The sequence below is a fragment of the Lepus europaeus genome, chromosome X, assembly GCF_033115175.1.
Source record: "Lepus europaeus isolate LE1 chromosome X, mLepTim1.pri, whole genome shotgun sequence".
Classification (NCBI taxonomy): Eukaryota; Metazoa; Chordata; class Mammalia; order Lagomorpha; family Leporidae; genus Lepus; species Lepus europaeus.
Window position 1 is genome coordinate 48,987,257 of NC_084850.1, and position 16,994 is coordinate 49,004,250.

General features: G+C 45.3%; 1 protein-coding gene across 5 annotated transcripts in view; it reads left to right on the plus strand.

Annotated features, from left to right (window-relative positions):
* Window positions 1-16,994, plus strand: part of LOC133753031 (NACHT, LRR and PYD domains-containing protein 12-like) — a 97,277-nt gene that overhangs the window by 62,255 nt on the left and 18,028 nt on the right. For 2 of the 5 annotated variants that reach the window (XM_062183391.1, XM_062183392.1), the window contains exons 6-13: window positions 2,958-3,128; window positions 3,244-3,414; window positions 5,386-5,565; window positions 6,182-6,352; window positions 6,455-6,625; window positions 7,267-7,437; window positions 7,555-7,725; window positions 13,337-13,915. In XM_062183391.1, coding sequence (XP_062039375.1) covers window positions 2,958-3,128; window positions 3,244-3,414; window positions 5,386-5,565; window positions 6,182-6,352; window positions 6,455-6,625; window positions 7,267-7,437; window positions 7,555-7,725; window positions 13,337-13,418 — 1,288 coding nt within the window. In that variant the 3' untranslated portion in view covers window positions 13,419-13,915. Of the gene's footprint in view, window positions 1-2,957; window positions 3,129-3,243; window positions 3,415-5,385; window positions 5,566-6,181; window positions 6,353-6,454; window positions 6,626-7,266; window positions 7,438-7,554; window positions 7,726-13,336; window positions 13,916-16,994 lie in introns of those variants that run through there. The other 3 variants (XM_062183393.1, XM_062183395.1, XM_062183394.1) reach the window with 3 other exon arrangements.

A 16,994-nucleotide genomic window follows, 5' to 3' on the forward strand; every position in this document is an offset into this window, starting at 1 on the left:
GGAAGCCCTTTTGTATATATACTTATATGTTTTCATATATTTTTGTAATCTTAGAGAATGAGATGGGGGAAGATATATACCATGCTCTTTTTATTTATTTATTTACATAAGAGGTGGAGTTACAGACAGAGATGAGGGTCTTCTGTCTGCTGTTTCACTCCCCCAATGGCTGCAATGGCCAGAGCTGGGCCAATCTAAAGCCAGGAACCAGGAGCTTTTTCTAGGTCGCCAATGCAGGTGCAGGTGCCCAAGGACTTGGACCATCTTCCACTACTTTCCCAGGCCATATCAGAAAGCTGGATCAGAAGTGGAGGAGCTGAGACTTGAACTGGCAGCTCTATGGGATGCCGGCGCTACAGACGGAGGCTCAACATACTATGCCACAGCGCCAACTAAATACACCATACTCTTAACATTAGTTATCTGTGGGACATGGGATAGTTGACAGATTAGTAAAGTGTTTTTTAACTTTTTTAAATGCATATGTTTCAGGACTGGTGCTGTGGCGTTAGTGGGCTAAGCCTCCATCTTCAGCACCAGCATCCCATATGGGTGCTGGTTTGAGTCCCAGCTGCTCCACTTCTGATCCAGCTTCCTGCTGATGGTCTGGGAAAGTAGTAGAGGATAGCCCATGTACTTGGGTCCCTGCACCCGTGTGGGAGACCCGGAAGAAGCTCCTGGCTCCTGGCATCGGATCAGCGCAGCTCCGGCCATTGCGGCCAGCTGGGGAGTGACTCAGCATACAGAAGACGTTTCTGTCTCTCCCTCTCCCTTTCTGTAACTGTACCTCTCAAATAAATAAAATAGGTCTTTAAAAAAAATACGTATGTTTCAGATTTCATTTGTTACAAAGAACATGTAATTACCTATACAAACATGCATTAAAAATTCTCTACAGTTGAATACTAATGAATTAATAGAGGTTATTTTTGGATAGGAATATGTTACTTCTTTTCATAAGTTTATTATTGGGTGGGTGTAGTGCTGTAGTGGGTTAAGCCACCACCTGCAATGCTGACATCCCATATAGGCACTGGTTTAAGTCCTGGCTGTTCCACTCCCAATGCAGTTTCCTACTGATGTGTCTGGGAATGCAGAAGATGGTCCAGATGCTTGGGTCCAGGTGCCACCCAGGTGAGATAGCCAGATGAAGCTCCTGGCTTCTGCCTGGCCCAGCCCTGGCCATTGCAGCCATTTTGGGAGTGAACCAGTAGATGGAAGATCTGTTTCTCTCCCCACCCCCCACTGCCCATAACTCTGTCTTTCAAAAAAATAAAATAAATCTTTTTACAAAAGTTTATTGTTTGGAACATTGTGGCATAATGGGTAAAGCTGCCACCTGCGATGGTGGCATCAAATACGGCCGCTAGTTCATAATCTGGCTGCTCCATTTCTGATCCAGCTCCCTGCTAACGGCCTGGGAAAGTAGTGGAAAATGGCTCAAATTCAAGATTCCCTGCCACCCACATGGGAGACTTGGAAGCAACTCCTGGTTCCTGGCTTCGGCCTGGTCCAGCCCAGACTCTTATGGTCATCTGGGGAATGAACCAGTAGATGGAAGATCGATCGATTGATCAATCTATCTCCCTCTCCCTCTCCCTCTCCCTCCCTCTCTCCCCCTCTCCCCCTCTCCCCCTCTCCCCCTCTCCCCCTCTCCCCCTCTCTCCCTCTCCCCCTTTCTCTCTGTAATTCTGACTTTCAAATAAGTAAATCTTTTTAAAAGTTTATTATGTGTTTTTCTTCACTGTAAAAAGTGTTTATAATAAGTATGTATTATGTTTTTCCAAATTAACAAAAGCCTTTTCCTCCAGTAACATCTGATCATTGTAATTAATTATTGAGTACCTGGAAAATATATGTCGTCCTATTATCCCACCCTTCCTCCAACCTGGGAAGTAACCACTTTTAATAGTTTATATATGCCCTGCCAATCTTTAAAAATAGAGCACAGCAAATAATTTGCCATTTCTCAAATGAAGTGTTTTCACTCTCTGCCTCTTGGCCTTTGCACAGGCTGCTTCTCAGCCCCTCCATCTCTCTCCCTCCACATTCCCCTCATCTGCTTAACTCCTATTCAGATTCTGATCCCTTTTCTCGGCTGTGCTTAAGCGTTTTTCCTCAAGTGTGTGTGTGTGTATGTGTGTGTATTACTATATGTAATATGTAAATATATTGAAATATATATTTTATATAGTACTATATGTAATATGTAGTTATACTATAATATATATTTATATATTTTGGCTCTCTAAACCATACTTCAAACTAGCCTGAATTATGCAACCTTTCTTTGTCACTATAATACCTTGTTCATATCTCTTGTAGTACTTTTCACATTTTATTATAATTCATGATTTTCTAACCATTTTTTTTTCATATTAATTTGGCATCCCTCCAAGGCATAGTCTGTGTCTTAATTTTCTCCATGTGTCCAGCATCTAGCACAGTGGTAACCACTTAATAAATTAACTGCTGAATGAATTACATTATATCACTAAGGTACAAACAAATACCTTTAAGGAGAACCCTTTATCTCTTTTTAAATATTTATTTTTTTTTGGAAAGAGTGACAGGGCTCACACACGCATGCACACACACACACACACGCACATACACAGAGGGGGCAGAGAGAGATCTTCCATCCACTGGTTTACTCTTCAAATGCCTGCAACAGCTGGGGCATGACCAGGCTGAAGGCAGGAGCCCCAGAACACCATGGTGGCCTTCCATGTGGGCGGCAGGAACCTAAGTACTTGGGCCATCATCCACTGCCATGCTAGGCACATGAGCAGGGATCTGGATCAGAAGCAGAGTAGTTGAGAATGAAACCGGTGCTCCAATATTGGAGGCCAGCATCGCAGGTGGCAGCTTAATGAACGCCCTGAGCCACAATACCCACCCTCCCTGCTGTGAACCCTGTTCTCTTTCTTTGCTGAAATGTCTTTTTCTCCACACAGACTCATTTTCTGTCACCTCACAGCTTCTTGTGGTAGAGACCTGTCCTCGGTATTCGAAACCAACCAGTATCTGACAGATTTGGAATTTGTCAAAAACACCCTGGAAGATTCAGGATTGAAGCTTCTGTGTGAAGGATTAAAACAGCCAAACTGTATACTACAGAAATTGAGGTAACCGATTGCAGGAGAATTTGTTGTTTATGTTCAGAACTTTTCTTTTATCAATTTCCGCTTCTTTTGGGAGAGCATAAATAAGGTAGTGAAGCCATTTTTCTGTCCTCTGAAGGTTGTACCGGTGCCTTATCTCTCCGGCTTCTTGTGGCGCTCTTGCAGCTGTTCTTAGCACCAATCAGTGGCTCACTGAGCTGGAATTTAGTGAAACAAAACTGGAAGCTTCAGCTTTGAAATTGCTCTGTGAAGGTTTAAAAGATCCAAATTGCAAATTACAGAAACTCAAGTAAGTTGTGAATGTTAGTTTCAGTTCTGCAAGAATGTTTTTAAAATATGCCCCTCAAGATGGATGTTGTATGAGCAAAACACATTTCAAGGAATCACGGAAAAGAAGAATAAAAGTGGCAGTCCCTAGATTTGTTCCTATGTGATAAGCTAAGGAGGAAAAGTTTTCTTTTAAGTGGCAATGTCATCAACCACAGTAATAACTCACATTTACTGAGCAATTACTTTGTACTAGCCATTGCATTAAATGTTTTGGATACATGATTTCCTGTAATCTGCGCAGCAGCTCTGAGAGGTCCAGATTATGATGTCCATTTTTTTAAAGATTTATTTATTTACTTGAAAGAGTTACACAGAGAGAGGAGAGGCAGAGAGAGGTCTTCCATCCACTGGTTCACTCCCCAACTGGGCGCAATGGCTGGAGCTGTGCCGATCTGAAGCCAGGAGCTTCTTCTGGGTCTCCCACACTGGTGCAGGGGTCCAAGGACTTGGGCCATCTTCTACTGCTTTCCCAGGCCATAGCAGAGAGCTGGATCGGAAGTGGAGCAGCCAGGACTCGAACCGGCACCCATGTGGAATGCCAGCACTTCAGGCAGTGGCATTACCCACTACACCACAGCACTGGCCCCCATGATGTCCATTTTTAGCATATGAGGAAATGGGGGCCCAACATTATTAGGCTAAAAACCATGATAAAAGCAGAATTCAAAACCTAAGTGTGCCTGAAAGTGCACAGTAATTACCATAATCCAAAATGTGTTATCACATATGGATTAGTCAAGGTTCTCCAGAGAAACACAACCAAGCAATCAATGGAATGTGTATTTATATGCCTGTGTGTGTATTTGTGTCTGAGTGTGTAGATGGATGTATACATGGAGAGGGGGGAAGAGAGATTTATTTTAAAGAATTGGCTCCCATCATCATTGAGGCTGAGAAGTCCAAAATCTTGCAATTCAAGTGCAAAGGTGATCTACCGGCAGAGCCCATCCTTGTGCTGAGGAGTCTGCTCTATTTCTTTTAAGACTTTCAACTGATTGGGTCAGGCCCACTCTGTTATGGAAGGTAACCTATTTCACTTAAAGTCTACTGATGAAAACATTGATCTCATTTAAATAGTACCTTCAAATAAACATTTAGAAAAATGTTTGACCAAATATCTGGATACCATGACCTACCTAAGTTGACATGTTAAATTAACCATCACTGTATATATGTGGGTTTTTTTTTTCAGCCAAAAGCTATTTAGCATTAACACTTTCTAAAATCTGCTTTGAAAACTCACTTCATGCAAAGTGCCTCTATTTAAGATTTCTAAATTGGGTAGGTATAAATATGTCTCCTTATGAATGCTCTTCATAACTGAGTTTATAGCATAGCAAGTCAAGAGAAAAAAATGGAGGACTGACAGGTTGTAGGGTGTATCTAGAAATTCTTAAAGACAGTGGAAGAAAAAGTTGGTGGGAAGTGATTCAAGGAATTACAGAATTGCAATGGAGAAACAAAAATTGAGAAGACATGGAGGTCAGTAAAAACCGCTCTTTGTGCTAAAGAAGGAATATTTTTATATGGATGATGATGATGATGGACTGGGTTTCTCTAAGGACAAATTAATAAATAATGGACATTTAAATAAGAGGAAAAGAAAGACCTTTTGACTGTAAAATGATTGGAGAATCCCCTCCTCCCCGGGATTGAAAGAAGATAAGAGATAGAGTACTAATTTCATACAGGGATTTAAAATGAGACTACATCATTTTACGATTTCCTCCCAGCCCTTTGCTTTCCTCGGGCAGTCAAGTTCCTACAATGGGATGCATTGCTTTGCAAGTAGTGTACAGGTCTTTGTCGTGGGGGAGTAAGGGGCTGTGACATGCTCCAAATGGGGAGTCTTGTGTCTTAGGTCTTCACTTTTCTCTGCTTGTGTGGCATCATGGATAGGAAGTGAGTCTCTCTACATCTTTCCCTCCAGGTTGTGTGCTAGCCTTCTCCCAGAAAGCTCAGAAGCTGTTTGCAAGTATCTTGCCTCTGTTCTCATTTGCAACCCACACCTCACTGAGCTGGACCTGAGTGAAAATCCTCTGGGGGACACAGGGGTGAAGTATCTTTGCGAGGGTCTCAGACATGCCAACTGTAAAGTGGAGAAACTCGAGTAAGTTTCTTAGAACTATCTAGCATCCTGCCAGTCTGTTGAACTTTTCTGGTACCTGCTTGGTGCTTGCCACAAGTTATCTGACTGTGTTCACTCCTTCAAATAGTCATAGAAGGTAGTTTTTCTCATCTCTTGTGTAGATGAAGAAACTCAGGATCAAGGGAAAAGTGACTTGGCCAAAATCACACTGCTCACAAGTAGTATAGCCAGGATGTTGACCCCAAAATCTGTCTCCAGATGCCATGCTTTTTCCAGTGTACCACAGCTACATGTGTTTCCAGGAGTTACATTGTTTAGATGCTAACTATATAATAAAGCATGCCTGCTGTGTGTATCCAAAACTAGGCTAGATGTGGGTAATGACAAGACTGCCCTTAAGGACACATACATAGGAACAAAATACTGCAGAATCATTTTTGAAAATCCAGGCAAGTCGAGGGAAGAGGGGGTCACTGTGGGCTGGAGACCTCAAGAGGAGGTTCTATGAAAGAGATGGGGCAGGAGCCAGAACTTAAAGCCCAGTTAGGATGTACCGAAGTGTGCAGACTGGCCAAACATTTCCAGGAAGCCCAAATGATGGCGGTGGCTAATATTTCTTTTCTTTTTCTCTGGATAGCTTGAGCACCTGTTCCCTCACAGATGCTAGCTGTGTGGAGCTCTCTTCTTTCTTGCAAGTGAGTCAGACTCTACAAGAACTGTTTGTGTTCGCCAATGTCCTGGGGGACACAGGAGTACGGCGTCTCTGTGAAGGTCTGCTGCACGCAAAGGGCATGATTAAGAACCTGGTGTAAGTGTCTGCTTGTCCTTCTCCCCGGCCTTGGCATTTGAGGGTCATTAGCACCGCTTGCTGCCGTAGCTAACAGCCCCCTTGCTGTTCCTCTCCCTCCAGGCTTTCAGAATGTTCCCTCTCTGCAGCTTGCTGCGAGCCCCTTGCCCAAGTCCTAAGCTCCACGCGAAGTCTCACAAGACTACTGCTAATTAATAACAAAATTGAAGATTTGGGACTGAAATTGCTGTGTGAAGGATTAAAACAGCCTGACTGTCAGTTAAAGGATCTGGCGTGAGTATGGTGGACTCTAGCCACAGGCAGCTTCCTGATGTTTCAGCAGCTCCCCAAATTAAATGAGTCGCTTTTGACCTGGTGATTGAATCTCCAAGGAAGCAATTAATGAAAAATTGAATAATTTTGGACGGGGAAGCTAAATCATTCTTGCCCTGCAATCTCTGCCTGGCCCTGGCCTGACAGGTTCTTATTTTAAGATTTTGTCTATTTGAAAGGCAGAATTAGATGGAGAGATGGAGGGGGAGGGGAGAGAGATCTTCCATACTCTGCTTCACTCTCCAGGTGGCTGCAATGGCCAGAGCTGGGCCAGGCCAAAGCCAGAAGCCTGGAACTCCATCTGGGTCTCCCATGTGGGTGGCAGAAGCCCAAGCACTTGAGACATTTCCTGCTGCTTTCCCAGGTGTATTATTAGCAAGGCGCTAGATTGGAAGTGGAGCAGCTGGGATGCAAACCTGCGCTCATCTGGAAGCCAGCATTGCAGACAGTGGCTTAACCTGCTGCACCACAACACTGCTCCCCTCCTTTTAACATGACACTCTGCTTTTCTAATTTGTTTTTCTAATGGACAAACACAATTCCTAAAGTGACTCTAGGGTAGATGAAATGATGCCAGGCTTGTCTCCCTTACTTTCTGGCAGATTATGGACCTGTCACCTGACGGGGGCGTGTTGTCAGGATCTGTGTAATGCACTGTACACCAATGAACACCTGAGAGACCTTGACCTTAGTGACAATGCCTTAGGGGATGAAGGCATGCAGGTACTTTGTGAAGGGCTGAAACACCCCTACTGCAAGCTCCAGACCTTGTGGTAAGTGCACAGGAATGCGTTCTACTGGGCTGTTGGTCCAGGCTGCATATGGAAGAGACGGTCCTTGGGGAACTGGGGTAAAGTTACTTTGCTTCTTGAATCTTCTGTCCCTCATAGGTTAGCAGAATGTCATCTCACAGACGCATGCTGTGGAGCGCTTGCTTCTGTCCTTAGCAGAAACGAGAACCTAACATTGCTGGACTTAAGTGGAAATCACCTCAGAGATTTTGGAGTGCAGATGCTGTGTGATGCACTGATTCACCCAATATGTAAACTTCAGACATTCTAGTAAGCCACTGTGGTGGGGGAAGTGGCAGGGAGGGGGTCGGGATAAGCATGCCGGGCTTGGTCATAGGCCATTGCCGAGAGGGACGAGAAGAAAAACTGAGGGCAGGCCTAGCCTATGCAAAATAGCAAAGCAAGTGAAACTACCCGTAGATCTAACCTTCTCGGACAAGGGAGCAGGGAGAGGCAGAGTGCAGATAGAGCTCTGTACCTCACTGCTAAAGGACGTGGCATCGTATAGGAAAAAGCATAGCATCTAGATTTTACTAGACCTGGCTCCCGTACCAGATCTAGCATCTACTCGCTATGTGAGCACTCTTGCTTAAGTTCTCTGAACCTCAGTATCCTTGCCTAGAAACACAGAGAAAATGCCAGTACCTGACTACCTGGGATTAACAGGGGGATTGAATTGAAACAGCAATCTTGCTTGTCCCCAGTGCAGCCCTTGACATTTAGGAGGCAGTCCATACATATCACACCCTTTCCATTTCCGCTTCTAAAAGCCGCTGGAGGACTCGATGCATACATTTTAAGAGTCTTCAAAACAGAAGGCGTGAAGCTGAAATAGTACAGTTAGAGAAGATGGAGCTCTTGACCCTTTCTGGTCAGTGTCTGTCTGCCAGCTCAGCAGGTTGGCATGACACCATGACACACAAGGTCATTCTTTTTTTTTTTTTTTTTTGACAGGCAGAGTGGACAGAGAGAGAGAGACAGAGAGAAAGGTCTTCCTTCCATTGGTTCACCCCCCAAATGGCTGCTACGGCCAGCACACTGCTTCCTCCTGGTGCTTCCTCCTGGTCTCCCACGTGGGTGCAGGGCCCAAGCACTTGGGCCATCCTCCACTGCATTCCCGGGCCACAGCAGAGAGCTGGCCTGGAACAGGAGCAACCAGGACAGAATCCGGTGCCCCAACCGGGGCTAGAACCTGGGGTGCCGGCGCCGCAGGCGGAGGATTAGCCTAGTGAGCCGCATCGCAGGCCAAGGCCATTCTTAATTAGGATAAAACTGTGCTCTGTTGGCAGGCAACCAGTAGCCAAATGGCCATTCATTCCTGGCATTCCGAACTGGAAAACATAATGGAAGATAAATGCCAAGTGTGAAAATTCCACATCCCAAAGCCAATTTTGGAGGATTGAAGCTTAAATGAAAATGGCAAAAAAATTTTATTAGAGAGGGAGAGAAAGGGAGGAAGCACATGTACATGTGTGCATGCTCCCATCTGCTGATTCACTCTCCAGATGCTTACAACAGCTATGGCTGGGCTGGAGCTAAAGCTGGGGACAAGAACTCTATCCAAGTCTCCCACGTGGGTAGCAAGAACCCACTTTCTGGAGCCATTACTGCTGTCTCCCTGTGTTTGCGTTAGCAGGAAGCTGGAGCCAGGAACTGGAGTGAATCCATGCACTTCAATGTAGGGTGCAGGTTTCTAAACTGCAAAGCTAGACATTCCCCCCAAGACCTGAGTTTACATCAGAAGCTGGTTCTGTAATGGCAAAGTGAACATGTGTTCTTTTCAGAGGCTCATGAATGTAGTGACTGGTGCCCAAGCAGGAGGAATTCTTCACATGTTAAGACTCAGGAGTTTAGAGACCTTTGTGTCGTCTTTCGCAGAAAGATGTGTATGGAGCCTTTACTGTCAACAGCTTGGAATAAGCACATCAGTCAACCTTAATGTTTCTTTAAACACAGATCAAGTTAACATGGCAGCATTCCACAGTGCACGCTGCAGTACTGGTCCTAAATAACAGCAAGGAACAATTCTTTTGTTGGTAGCGGCATGCCATTTTTTCCTTTTTTATTTTAAATGGCTACACCATTACCTATTTCTCTACAGTTTTTTTTTTTTAACCAGTATGCTTCCATTGTGTTTCCAGGCCAACCTTTAAACCCTTACAACCTACACTAACAGTGTGCAATAATAGCTCTGGATACAAAATACAGGACACACAGATACACCCACACACAGAGTAGCCACAATTTGTTGACCTCAGATACATTTTGAATGTAGAAGAATTTGAATCAGTAGAAGTATACACATACTGGAGCTGGTGCCATGGTGCACTAGGTTAATCCTCCGCCTGTGGTGCCAGCATCACATGTGGGCACCAGTTCCAGTCCAGCTCTCTGCTGTGGTCTGGGAGGGCAGTGGAGGATGGCCCAAATCCTTGGGCCCTGCACCCACATGGGAAACCAGGAGGAAGCACCTGGCTCCTGGCTTCGGATCGGCACAGCTCCAGCGTGGCAACCATTTGGGACGTGAACCAATGGAGGGAAGACCTTTCTCTCTGTCTCTCCCCCTCACTGTCTGTAACTCAACCTGTCAAATAAATAAATATTTTTTTAAAAAAAGAAGTATACACATACCAAGTATGGTGAGAGGAGGATACAGATAATTTCATGTGGTGAGCTGGAGAGGAGCAAACCCTGCAGAGCCTTTTAGAAGGTGGTGGGGCTCTTCTCTGACAACTGGAAAGCCTGGAGGAAGATTAATTTATTTTTTTTAATTATGTATGTATTTATATTTGTATTTGAAAGGCCTTATTAGATAGAGGGAAAGACAGATCTTCCATCTGCTGGTTCACTCCCCAAATGGCCTCAAATGGCCAGTTTTGGACCAGGCTGACGTCAGGAGCCTGGAATTCCATCTGGGTCTTCTACATGAGTGGCAGGGACCCAGGCACCTGGGCCATCTTCCACTGCTTTCCCAGGCCATTAGCAGGGAGCTGGATCAGAAGCCCAGACGTGATCGTTTGGGATGCTGATATCATCGAAAGCAGCTCAATGCACTGTACCACAACACTGGTCCCAGGAAGGTTAATTCCTAAGAGTTCACTGTATTTTCACTTGTAAACTTCTTGGGGCATTACTTTGTATGTGTAAGTGCCTATGGAAACCAGTTAGTAATTGGAGCATCCAGAGGCCAGTCTAGGAGACAACTGAGGATATGTTGGGTAAAAACTAGGTGTCTAGATATTCAGAAGGTCAATGAAGAGGTTGTGGCATCAGAGTAACAAAGATCATCTTCATTCATTCCTCAAGCGCTTGCCAGATACATCTTTTGTGCCAGACAAATGTTCCAGGTGCTTAGAAAACAATAATGAGTAAAATCTGAGACAAGATCTGTGCTCTTAGGGGCCAGTGGATCTTAGTGGTGGAGACAGACACATAAATCAGTACAATGGGATAATCATGAGATATTAAGGGTGCTTTGGCAGGATACAGCTAACCCCGCCAAACAGAGTCAGGAAAATATTCTTGAAGGAAGATCCACCTAAATTGAATATTAGGACTAGCTAGGGAAAATGGGAGCAAGGATGGAGAAGATTAAGTTCAGGCTTAGGAGATAACATGAACTAAGATACCCAGATAGTTGGGGCTGGTGTTGTGGCATAGCAGGTTAAGCTGACACCTGCTATGCTGGCATCCCAAATAGGAGCCAGTTTGTATTCCAGCTGCTCCACTTCCAATCCAGCTTCCTGCTAATGGCCTAGGGAAAGAGGTGGAAGATAGCCCAAGTGCTTGGGCATGTGGGAGACCCAGAAGAAGCTCCTGGCTCCTGGGTTCAGCCTTGTCTGGTCATGGCCATTACAGCCATCTGAAGAGTGAACCAGCAGATGGAAGATCTCTCCCTCTCCCTGTCCCTGTCCCTCTCCCTATCTCCCCTCTCTCTCATCTCTCTCATCTCTCTCATCTCTCCTCCTCCCTCCTCCTCCCTCTCTTCCTTCTCCTTCCTTCTCTGTAACTCTGAATTTCAAATAAATAAATAAATATTTAGATGAAAATGATACCCAGGCAACATAGTTTCTGACAGCATAGTTTCTGTCACTCTATGGGGATGGGGTGGGGAATCTTCAGGAAGTGTTATTGCTGGAGCATAAAATACAAAGCAGAGCATGTCAACAAAGGAGACTGAGGAGATTGGACTTTGTATACCACATGTAGTAAGTTAGACCTGTTGGCTGAATTCTGAGTAAAAATTGAGTCATCCATGTCTTACTCTAGCATGCTTTAGTGGGAGAATATTTTGAGGCTCCTTCTCAGCCCACTTTTCTTTCCAAAGCTTGGTGGAGAATCAGTCTACTGCTGATGCTGTTTTTCACTGCTTACATAGTGTTGATCTTGAGAACTAATCCTGTATAGTCCAACAGAAGCTTGGTGACTGGACAGTGAAGCGCTGGCTAGTCTGGGATCCCTTCCAGCCCTGCTGTGGTATTATACTGGGCTCCAGAGTTACAAATATCTTCACCCACACTGAAAGTGACAGCCATTGTTCTATAAAATACCATGTGTATCGAGGTGGCTGAGTTTAGAGGAGTTTCTTTAATCAGCCACAGATTGGTGTGTTTGTGTGTGCGTGTGTGCATGTGGGTCTGTCTGTCTGAACTTCGAAGTGTCTAGGAGACCCTCCAGGAAGATTTTCTAGTATATAGGAAGTTGGATATAAGCGTGTGCTTTAGGAAGTTATCATCTCTGTAGATGTAGGGTAGCTGAAGCCATGACAGTGGATAAGGTCCTTTAGGAAGAGTGATAAAAAGAAAACCTCTGATAAATATCTCTGAAGAATAAGCCCTAGGCAATACCAACTTTTTTAAGATTTTATTTATTTATTTCAGAGGTAGAGTTACAGACAGAGGGAGAGACAGAAAGGTCTTCCATCCACTGGTACTATCCCCAGATGGCTGCAATGGCTGGAGTGGGGCCGATCTGAAGCCAGAAGCCAGGAGCTTTGTCCAGGTTTCCCACGCAGGTGCAGGGGCCCAGGGACTTGGGTCATCTTCCACTGCTTTCCCGGGCTACAGCAGAGAGCTGGATTGGAAGTAGAGCAGCTGGGGCTCAAAACTGGCACCCATATGGGTTGCCTGCACAGTGGCAGCAGCTTTACCCACTACACCACAACACCAGCCTCAGTACCAAGTTTTAAGAAGTGGATATGGAAAGGAAAACCCACGGAGAGAACAAGGAGAGAATGATATCCAGGAAGTTCAAGGAAAGTTGACTTTCAAGTAAGAAATGCTCAACAGCGCAATACCTTCGAATGAGTACTGAAAATGTAGCAATAAGGAGGCCATAGGTGACCTGATGAAGTGCTGTTTTTTAGGTATGGTAGGGCCTGAAGCCATACTTCCGTGACTGGAAGAGATGGAAGGGAGATAAGTGAAGAAAGAGAACAGAGGTCAGCTTTTCAAGAAGTTTGTGCAAAAGGGAAGGGATGTGGGGACACAGTTGCAGGGAGTTGTAGGACTGGAGGCAGTAAGGATTTTTTTTTTTTTTGCTTTAGGCATATCTGCCAGCTGAGAGACAGGAAGCCAAAGGGAGGGATCGCAACCAAAGGGTTGCAGCTACAGGAACAGAAAACAAATAGACTGAAGAAGCAGAGCCTTGGACGAGGCAGGGAGGAACAGGAGTAAGAGTCCAAGAGGAAAGTGAGCACTTTGTCTTTTGAGATCCCAGGGCAGGAGCTGAGGCCGGCCGAGGAGGTAAATAGCTGAGTGGATGCGAAGTAATTGAGCAGTGCCATGGAGCAAGTGTGAAAGGGACGCTCCTCCTTCAGAATCACGTAGCTTCTGCCGGCATCGTTGGCTTGACTTCATGCAAGACTTTCCTGTCTCCACAGCATCGACACGGATCACTTACACGACGATACATTTAGGAAGATGGAAGCCTTAAAACGCAGCAAGCCTGGAATCACCTGGTAGTCGCCAAGGAGAAGGCACCCATTGGCTGCATATCGAGCTCCTCCATTTCCGACCATCTCTAACAGTTGTGCAGTATTATTTCTCCCAACCTGTTAGCCATTGCTGAGGATGCTAGTTTAAAACAAGCAGCAGCGGATTGCTGCTACTCACACAGAACCATCCTCTAACTAGGGTGTAAGAGAAAGAAGCACCTCCATTCCAGTGTCTTCAGCAATAGTGCTTTACATTCATGTATTGTGTTGCGAATGTTTACTATGGTTTCCCAGTCATGCTTCAGGGTGGGAAGATGAGGCTCAGAGAGGTTGCGATTAGCTCTAGGGCCCACAGCTCATTAGTGAGAGGGGATATGTGCACAGAGGGTGTGTGTGCATGGATGTAAGTATCCAGAAAATGATGGAAGGACACAAATAAGAAACTGCTACCGACGATGACCTCTGAAGGAGGAATTTGGCAAGCAGGGTGGTGGGAAGAAGAGGAAAGGAACTTTGCTTTTCATCTATACCTTTCTGTTGTACTTGATGTTTTTATCATGTGCATGTATTACTTTTATAATTAATAAATTTGTTGTTAAAAATAAAAATCATGCTGAAGGCTTTTACTTTAGAATGTAATGATTTAGAGGAAAATATAGGGCAGTAATTTTTGTAAAATATTTATTTATTTATTTGAAAGACAGTGTTACAGAGAAAGACACACACACACACAGAGAGAGAGAGAGAGAGAGAGAGAGAGAGAGAGAGATCTTCCACCTGCTGGTTCACTCCCCAAATGGCTGCAGTGACTGGGGCTGGGCCTAGCCAAAGCCAGGAGCCAGGAACATCTTCCTGGTCTCCCACGTGGGTGGCAGAGGCCCAAGCACTTGGGCCATCTTCCACTGCTTTCCCAGGTGCATTAGTAGGGAGCTGGATGGCTCACCCCCGAATTGGCCACAACGGCCAGAGCTGCACCAATCCAAAAGCCAGGAGCCAGGAGTTTCTTCTGGGTCTCCCATGCGGGTGCAGGGGCCCAAGGACTTGGGCCATCTACTGCTTTCCCAGGCCATAGCAGAGAGCTGGATCAGAAGTGGAGCAGCCAGGACTGGAACCAGTGCCCATATGGGATGCTGGTGCTTCAGGCCAGGGCATTAACCCACTATGCCACAGCGCCGGCCCCAGCCTTGCCTGCCCCAATTGTACCGTCAACCTTTCCCTCTTAAACCAGCCTTTCTCTCTCTCTCTCTCTCTCTCATTCACACACACACACACACACACATACACTCTTAGGTATGAGTATGTTCAGCTATCAGCTTAAAATTTATTTTCAAAAAAGTGTTTAATAAATTTTAAGTTCTTATTAAATTTATTTTGACTTAGACTTGCACTGTACAGTAGCTTATATAGGGGAGGGGAGTGAGAAAAGACGGGGAGAGGAAGGGATGGATGCTGCAGTGAACGGGGCCAGCCTTGGGGCTGGCACTGTGGCATTGCAGGTAAAGGCTCTCCCGGAAGTGCCAGCATCCATATGGGTGCTGGTTCAAGTCTTGGCTGCTCCACTTCTGATCCAGCTCCCTGCTAATGCACCTGGAAAAGCAGCAGAAGATGGCCCAAGTCTTTGGGACCCTGTACCTGCGTGGGAGACCTGGAAGACGCTCCTGGCTCCTGGCTTTGGCCTGGCCTAGCCCATGCCGGGATGGCCATTTGGGAAGTGAACCAGCAGATGAAAGATATTCTCTCTCTCTCCCTCCCTCCCTCCCTTTGGCTTGCCTCTGTAACTCTGACTTTCAAATAAATAAATAAATCTTTTAAAAAGCAAGGGGTGTGCCTTGTGGCATAGTGGGTAAGGCCTCTACCTGCAATGCCCACATGCCAGTTCGTATGTAGGCTGCTCCATTTCTGATCCAGTTCCTTGATGGTGGCCTGGGGAAAGAGGCAGAAGATGTCCCAAGTGTTTGGGCCCCTGTCACCCACATAGCTCCTGGCTTGCCCTGGACATTGTGGCCATGTGGGAAGTGAACCATCAGATGAAAAATCTCTCTGTCTCTGTAACTCTGCCTTTCAAATAAGTAAATAAATCTTTCAGAAAATGATGCTTCAATATGGCCTGTTGGAATACCAAGCAGTGGGCAGAATGGTGCTTACACAAGGGCATTTAGTAACATGGCAAAGTGTTTACAATGTATTATATTCAAAACAGCTCCCAAAACGGTGTTTGATTTGAAGTCATTTCTGTAAAAATGTGTGTATAGGACAATGAAGGGCCGGAAAGGTAAGTTATTTCTGGTGTTTGGGATGGCTTTTATTCAGCAATCTATTCTGAATCTTCTACTCTAAGCATAACTTTCGTAGTAAGGAAAAAAATAAGCTCCCTAGATACGACTTATTCCCTTCCTCTAGCTACCTACCGTCTTATCGCTCACCTCCCCTTCACTTCTAAACTTTCGGATAGTCTCCATTCATTGTTTCCACTTGTTCTCTCCCATTTCTCTCCTCAGTTGTTTGCATTCTGGCTGGAGTTCCCACCACCCACTGAAACTGTCCCTCCCAAGGTCACCCACGACATCCTTGTTAATCTGTTGGACACTGTTCTGTGCTTATCTGACCTGACTAAACGTTTGGATTTGATACTGCCCTGTGGATCGCTCTGTTCTTCCTTGGACTCCTTCAGTCCTTGGGTCCCAGGATCACACTCTTTCTTGGCAGCAAGCGTGTGAACCAAAAAGGCAGGCGAACTCACGTCTCAGCCTTGGCCCTGCCTGCCACTAACTAGCAGCGGAAACTTCAGCGGGTCAACCTCATGTTGTGAGCCTCGGTTCCCTTCACAGAAAATGGGAGTGATAATGCTCATTTCACGAAGGGTTTTTTTTTTTTCAGTGTTAAGTAGGATGATACTTGCAAACACATAACACAGTCATTGGCACACAGCAACTGGTAGTAAATGATCATCGTGGTGTTAGTAGGCCTAGCATCCCTAGTTCTCTGAACCCCCTTCTCAGCTTCCCCTTAAATGCCAGTGCTCTAGAGGGTTCTGTCCTGAGTCTTCCTCTTTTCTGATGCTATACACTGTCTCTGAGTAATCTCATCCATGTTCATGACTTCTAACTACCGCCATACGCTTATAAACTGGCAGATATGTGCCCTCATGCAGACCTATCTCCAAAGTTGCGAACTCTCCTAACCATCTGCCTGAGGTTCCTCATCACCTGGATTTCAGAGCTGAGAGGACTTGTAGATCAATCAGTGTTTATTGACTGGAGGCCATTTTGTTATCCCTGCAGGATATTTGGCAATGTTTAGAGTTAGTTTTGGTCTTTGTGACTCAGGAGTTGTTACTGACATCCAGTAGGCAGAGGCCAAGGATGTTGCTAAACATCCTGCAGTGCAGATAGCCTCCCACAACAAGGAATTCTCTCACCTGGTCCTGTGGTTTCAGCTATAACCTGTATGCTGATGACTTCCAAATCTGTATTTCTAGGCCAGACTTTGAACTGTCCAGCTCCAGACTCTTACAACCACCTTGACACTTGCTACTATTTTTTTTTAAAAAAAGAATTTTTTTAATTTGAAAGTCGGAGTTACACAGAGAGAGAAGGAGAGGCAG